At 30.9% G+C, this 7,665-nt stretch overlaps 1 protein-coding gene across 1 annotated transcript; it reads right to left on the bottom strand.

Annotated features, from left to right (window-relative positions):
- Positions 1–5,244: 5,244 nt before the first annotated feature.
- LOC130992297 (ethylene-responsive transcription factor WIN1) lies at positions 5,245–6,610 on the bottom strand. Its single transcript, XM_057916866.1, has 2 exons — positions 6,403–6,610; positions 5,245–6,242 (listed from the first exon to the last, which is right to left on the bottom strand). The coding sequence occupies exons 1-2, from the start codon at positions 6,480–6,482 to the stop codon at positions 5,729–5,731; spliced, it is 594 nt and encodes a 197-aa protein (XP_057772849.1). The 5' UTR covers positions 6,483–6,610; the 3' UTR covers positions 5,245–5,728.
- Between the last annotated feature and the right edge of the window lie 1,055 nt (positions 6,611–7,665).

Raw genomic sequence — 7,665 nt, 5'->3', positions numbered from 1 at the left:
GCATCCTTTTATGGAGTTCCTTTGTTCTTTAAATTATTCTATCATGTTTTCTGTTTGTTTGCTCTAACCATATAGATGGAAAGAGCGGGTAGTTGAATGATCAAAGCATATATTTGTAACTCAACACCGCTTCATCATGTTAAGATTCAAATCCAATTTATATTTCAAATGCTCTTTTGTAATTTTCTCGGTATTGATAGTTGAGTAGTGGTCGAAAAACTTCAACAAAATAATAATTGAATAGACACTTAATATGTTTTTCCAATATTAATTATTGAATATAACAAAATTTAGTCGTTCCTTTAATTTTCTTTTAAAATTTGTGCTCAATGAGTATAATATGTTTTGGTTTCGCATTCTATATTCATCAATTTATTTTGTTCTCATCGTACCAATGTCGTTTTTGAAGTCGATATTTCCTATCTGCATCAAACCAAACCACAACTTTTTTTGTTCATAAAATAAATTCTTTGAATTATTTATCACTCCCAACAACCCAAATCACACAATAATTTGACTCTCTTTTATTATAAAAATATTATTTTCTTGCATCAAACACGTCATTTCAATTGTCTTTTTCGTATATCACATAGCATTATCTTTTATTATATATAGAAGAATGCACAATATCATTACATAGTAAACGGTGATGTAAATGGTCAATGGCGAGAGGCAGAAATATAATTTGGAGAGCTTATATAAAAAAAAATAGGCAAAGAGTGCTAAATATTTCCAAAAAAATATAAAATTATAAAGTAACAAAAAATGGCCAGGAGAGCCCAGCTCTGTCCCAATAAATAGCAAATTTTGTGCTTGAAACTTGAAAGGCAAAGTTATTCTAAAAGACATCATGAAACAATCAATCTTAAAATCTACGTCACATATGTATAAGTTATGAATATACACACTTAGATATTGCAAAAGTAAAATATAGGGGAAGACCTATATATATGAGACTAATCATACTTGTTTGACCAACTAGAAATATAGAATTGATAAAGATTTGAAAATAAATAATTGGGAAATTAATAGAAACGATAAAATTCATATCTAACCTACTTCTTGTAGGTCTTCCCCACTTGAAAGGCCTTTGTAAAACTTAAGCCAATCGAAAGGAGCTGGATTTGATTCAGTGGAATCTGCACCACATGGCTTTCTTCCCCTAATTCTGCAACTTTTCTCCAAATACTTTGATAGCTCCAATTACCAATTTTTTTCAGCTTAGTGAATGACTTCTATTTATTACACACATAACATAGCACCGCGTTATTTTTAAATCCTAGTACTATACATCAAGTCTACTTACAAAAAATCTCATTTTCTTTCTTCTAATTTTGCAGCTGGTTGTGACATGACACTTAATCAAGTATTTTTAATTTATGCGCCAAAAATTCAATCACTTTTTCTATATTTCTGCTTCTGCGTGTACTCATTATTTATGTCTTAGGTGTATTCTGTATTGTTGTTAATTGCATCTTAATTATTCTCGATACCATATATAGTCGTTAGATTTGTAACAACTTTTTTTTTTAGATAATGATTTGTGACAACTTTGACATAATATATGTACCAACATCAGAAAATTGACTGACGGTTTGGTTGTGTGCCTTTGTATGATTTGATGTTATAACAAGTAGATTTGTTAGTTGGTTTGAGACTTTTACATGTAGTATATGATTAGGTTATAAGTATAAGGGATCAAATAAAAAATACTACTAGTATATATTTAAAATATAAATTAAGAATTATTTTTGGCTTTTACATTGTGACGAATTATGATGGATTCCTTGTTATATTGAATAGATTCATGGTTTTAGGTTCGAATTTCATGAAAGGAAAAAATTTCATTATTTTGAATCGTCCTATTTCATAGAAAGTTCGTTGATATATGTGTTCACACTTTATATTTTATATTTTCAAATTAATTTGTAGTCTGTTTCTACTATGTCTTCTAATATTGTTGAATACGTGTTGTCACACTTTGCAAATATTTGGTTATATATATCCTTAAGGTCAGATATAGTACTCAAGTTTTAGATGATTTAGATGCATTAATAGTGAATTTTGGATGATTTAGATTCATTTAATTAACGCAAACTCCATTTTTCCTTTCTTTTTTCTTTATTTAAAAATGCATACCCCGTGAATATTTGTTCAACAATACATATTCTGTTTAACCATATGTATTTTTTTTTTGTTTGGTTTAACCATAAGCATTAAAAATGTAAAAAATCTCAACTATTATATAAACAAGATCAATGGATGAAATTCGGTATTATATACTACCAAAGCTTAAATACTATATGTTGTCGCTTATTTTATTAACACGTCAATATCTGAAAAAGACATGACTTAAATTGAGACAAAATACAAAATGAATATATACCGTTTTACAACAAAACATCCCAAATCTAGTGGTAGTATAATTAATTCCTAAAATCAAAGGTCTTTGGTTCAAAAATATTTATAAAAGTAAAAATTATAACTATATAATAAACCCAAATTAACATTTATTACAAAATGGTTCAAAAAAAATTATATACCTCGATTTTGGAAAAAATATTTCTAACTAAAAAGAAAATTAAATATAAAAAATAATTATCAATTATAATTGAATTAGTGAAGTATATATAATTGTAAAATGAAATTTAATCATACTTATTCAAATTAAGAGGGGTGGAATGAAAATAGTTATAAAAAAAAGTGATAGTAGTAAACTACAGAGCGGTACACAAAAGTTGGCATATAAATCCCAAATGAAATTTTGGGGATGAGTTAATGGAATTGCTATTGGTCGATAAATAATTCATAAATCATTGGCTAATTAGTAAGGGACTATTTCAACAGAATCCAAAGCTAGCTTGCTAGACTTTTTAATAGGTCATAGCTAGCTAGCTGCCTCTTTAGATAATTATTTCTAGCTATCTATTAATTAAAATTGTATGTATTTCTCTTAATAGCCAATAATTAAAGCAATTTTGAATGATTTAGAAGAAATGAAGAACCTTGCATGTACGAAGTACTGCATATGAAAAAAAGAAGATGTAAGAGAGAATTAATCATCATGCATGTAATGTCAAATTGCACACAATTATTAGTAATTATCTCTCATAATTCAGAATGAGGATGAGGATATTGGCGGCAGTTAAGTTAATATTTGTCGGAGACGATTTTGTTAATTAAACTTTATACTTATTTTACCAAAGAAGGCATTAACTAGGTGGGGATCTCTCTCTCTCTCTTCGAAAAAAAAAGGTGGGGATCGATCTAGTGTAATAATTAGAGTTTAACTACTACTGTGCTTCGAATAATGCTTCATTTCAAAAGTATGTCATAAAATTGACTTTATAATATTTTTACAATTTCCACAATTGATCTTCCTAAAGAATTAAGAAGAACAAATTAAGGGATCTCAAAGATCATGAAGGCATTGTATTAAGAATAACAACATATATTTTTTAATCTATAAATGTATATCTTTAGTTTTTTTACAATTTCTGTTTTATTATGAATTCATTACTTTATTGAAGGAATTCATGGCCCTGAGCTTGAATTCGATGGAGGGCGATTTTTTTTGTGAATTCATGACTTTTCACAACTAATGCATCCTATTACACGTAGAATTCATATATTTGCATACAATTTATTTAACATTAAATCTCAACAATTTAACACGAATATTTCAGTGCAAATTTATTCATATTTTATATTCTAAAAGTTGTTTTTAGCTTAGTCCTCCCATATATATATAGGGATTAATGGTTTCAATGGGATCCTCCATATATGGTGAGATCTTAGATTGGTAGGTGTTGATTTAATGTATCATATGACTGATATTTATCTGGATGGAGAAAATCTTTACTTGGATTCGAATCGGGAGGGAGCAAATTTTTTTACTAATTTTTTAAAAATCAATCGTTGTTCAACAATATATACTGTCTTATTCACCATCATATACTGATTTATTCATTAGTCTCACGTTTTACGAAAAATAACAATCTCATTAAAACCTAACTATGTGTGTTTATATGTGGTTGAGATCTATGGAGAAGTCAATATATTTCGTTTTGAATAAGTCAATAACTTTACCAAATAAATCAAGAGACCGCATGAATATACATTTATTCATAAACACGCCACCTTAAGGATTTGAACCCTCGGCAGCCTTCAGTAAATTTATTTTGTTCAGTAAAATTGCTGGCGTATTCAGTAAATTTATTGACTTATTCAGACCGTCATTCTCCTTCTCTCAATATTTAGCCTTCTCTATTGATTTCTTCCATATATATATATATATATATATATATATATATATATATATATATATATATATATATAGGAGAGGGTTAAAATAAAAAACACTTCTTAAAATATAAAATATAAACAATTTTCAGCCCTTAGATCATCAAGATCTACGGTTGATTCGTAACCCTGTTGGATGAATTCGTGGTCCTGAGTTCGAATCCCAAAGGTAACAAAAATTTATTTTTCACAATTCGTAACCCTGTTGGATGAATTCATACGTGTTCTACATAAAATTCGTACATTGAAAAACGTTTTTATTTTTATTTTAAGAAGTGTTTTCACGGTAGCCCTTCCATATATATATATATATATATATATATATATAAGGTATAGAGAGAGAGAGAGAAATGTTATGTCACATACCTTATGTGAGCACCGCTTATATTTAACCCATGTTTGCATTATCTTTTTTTGTTTTATACATTTAGTTTGATCCTGATACATCATAAATTGTTATTTGTATCACTAATTTTATGAATTACTACATAAAAATTGATCCTCAATTTGTTCATTTTCCATATAACTTCAAATAATTAATAAAAAGAACAAATCGAGCTTTAATTTTTATGTAATTTATTAAACAAATAATCTTAGTAACAATTTATGATGTATTAAAATAAAAAAAATGTATAAAATTAAAAAGATAATGCTATTGCTGGCATATAACATGGATTAAACATAAAAAAATATTCACATAAGATATATACATGTCTCAATATTATTTATTACATTCATGACCTCTATATATATAGATATATATTGAATGTATCATTCAGCTAGTTGACAGTAAAAACGTAGGAAAAAGAAAGTGGCAATAAACGTACTACTAAACATCAAAAAATGTGTGGTATATCTGCGCTCTACGTATTATAACTCTTCTCCCAGACAGAAAATTCTAGTAAAATAAATGGAGCCCATGCAGATGAGAAAGAGATATAATTCATAACAAACAGAAAACTATATAACTGCGAAATCAAATCACCAACACATAAATACATCATACATATTCAAAACCATGAATATACATAAGATTCGTTGGACTTTCAAGCAATACAAAATGCAAACAATTTTCACCACAACAAATGAACAAAACAAAATCAAATCATGGTATGTGTACACTTCAGAACCCAATGGATCGGAATTATTCCAACCTACATAACATATACTATATATGAACTATACGAATAGCATTTATATCCACCTTCACAATTCAGATGAAATCACTGTACTCAAATTGGACAAAGTCTTGATCCCTTTTTAAAATGACTGTTATCTTTATCATATTTTTGACACGATCCAAATGAGAAATATTAATTTTGATGGCAATTAAAATCAGAAAATACTAGTAATAATTAATTAATTAATAAAAAGCTGCATATTTGGAAGGAATCTGAATCTGCATGCACACCGTTAATCTGAATGATCAATTCCTGTTGAGAAGCTCCTCGATCATTTGCAGCGCGATCCTCTCTTCCTCATCGATCCCATCTCTCACCTCCGCCGCCGGCAAGGCCGTAGCCGGCAGCGCCGCAGCCGCATCCGCGGCGGCGGGATCCTGAACATCGGCGGCGGTCTTCTTCTTGCCGAGCTCGACCGTCATGACCCAGCTGGAGTCGGAGCGCGACCCGGCCCGCTTCTGCCACACGCCAATGTGAGAATTCTCGGTGTCGAGCCTCAGGCACGTCAGAGACGGAGACGGTGATTTGCAGCATTTGCGCAGCTTCGCGCTCAGAATCGACGACAGTGAAGCCGCTCGTGAGCTATTCGGAGAATTGGACGACGACGAGGGGGAGATGTCGTTGGCGTTGGCGTCCTGATTGGCTGGAACGGGGAAGTTGGTCTTGGCGTTCCGGCCGCTCATCAGTATCGCCGCCTCGTCGTACGCCCTCGCCGCCTCCTCCGCCGTCTCGAACGTCCCCAGCCACACCCTCCGCTTCCTGATCACAACACATAAAAAACTAGGTTTTGTGATTGATGAAATCTTGTGAGTTTTGAAACAAGAGTGGCATTATACATATATATGTGTATTAATCTAGAGTTGAGTGGGAGTGGGAGTGGGAGTGGGAGTGAGAAGTGAGTGTGAGAAGAAATATTTACAGCAGCGGGTGGCGAATCTCTGACACCCAAGAGCCCCAGTGGCGTTGTCTGACACCTCGAAATTTCTTAGTTTGTACCATGATTTTTGTCTCTCAGCTTTCCTAATTCTGGGCGACGATTTATATAAGAGTGCTTATTTATACATAATAATAATTGGAAATGCAGCACACCCAATTAGAGTATGATATATTTATAGAGAGAAATAACATCAACAAAATCGTTACATTAAGGAAAGAGGCCCTCTTCTAATTTCTGGTGCGGTGGTCCAAAATCGTGGGTCTCTTTCTCACTCTCTCTCTTTTAATTTTCGTTATTTTTTTTTATCAAAAGTGGAGTATTAAATAATTATCCTTGTATAATGATGTTAGTAGGGTAAGGACAACATATGTAGAGAGCCCCTATTTTGGGGTAGAATTGATCCACGTGAATAGTCAAAATAGATGCGTAGCTATTGTAGAATTGCACATCAAAAAGAAACGTTAAACTGCTCACTAGCAGTAAAAGATTTGTACTTGGAGTGCCACCCATGGATTTTACAATTGTTAACCATACTAAGTCTTGTATTTTCGACATGTGTCACTCCCATAAAACATTTATAAAAAAAAAATAGTAATCATTCGGTCTACAAAAAAAAAGAACAAAAAATATCATATTGCACAAGTTTTAATAAAATTTGAGTGGATTTATTAGTGGAGTAAGAGTCCACTTTAAATGTGAATGACATATAGGGCCTCTATTATTATATATAAAATTAAGTAATTTTTTTATGCATGGACAAAAAAAGTTGTGGCAAATTTTTAGCATGGACGAGATTATATTTAATTTACAGCTTCAACTTGTAAGTTTTGTCACGCTGAGATGTTACGTAAGTTGCCTTTCTGCCTCGATCAAGCTCCTTTAATTGTTATGCTACCTTCAAATATTAATGCGTGTCTTGGAAATTTCATTTTCTAACTTATGCACACTTCAAGAATGAATATTTTATTTTATTTCTTTAGGGGGTTCAAGAGAGAATAATTAGTTCAACTAGAGTAAATAAAAAGTAGTGTTAATTATCTATTAATGTACAAAATTTTAACACATTTTGTAACTTAACGTAAAATTAACATTCTTAATCTTTTTGGAGTAGTTGAAGAGTTGATGTGATATGTCTCACCGGACTTGGTATCCTTTAAGAGTAATTGCACTTTCTCTTTAGTATTTTTTATTTTGGTTATTATTACGTTTGGTATATCAACTAGCTTCTCGATGCATGACCAAAAA

Source organism: Salvia miltiorrhiza, chromosome 7 (assembly GCF_028751815.1).
Source record: "Salvia miltiorrhiza cultivar Shanhuang (shh) chromosome 7, IMPLAD_Smil_shh, whole genome shotgun sequence".
NCBI lineage: Eukaryota > Viridiplantae > Streptophyta > Magnoliopsida > Lamiales > Lamiaceae > Salvia > Salvia miltiorrhiza.
This window is presented reverse-complemented; position numbering and strand designations above follow the sequence as displayed.

Coding starts and splice junctions, on each gene's coding strand:
- LOC130992297 (XM_057916866.1), bottom strand. CDS start 6,482: ATGGTACAAACTAAGAAATTTCGAGGTGTCAGACAACGCCACTGGGGC. Junction 6,243..6,402: donor GAGATTCGCCACCCGCTGCT/GTAAATATTTCT, acceptor TGTTGTGATCAG/GAAGCGGAGGGTGTGGCTGG.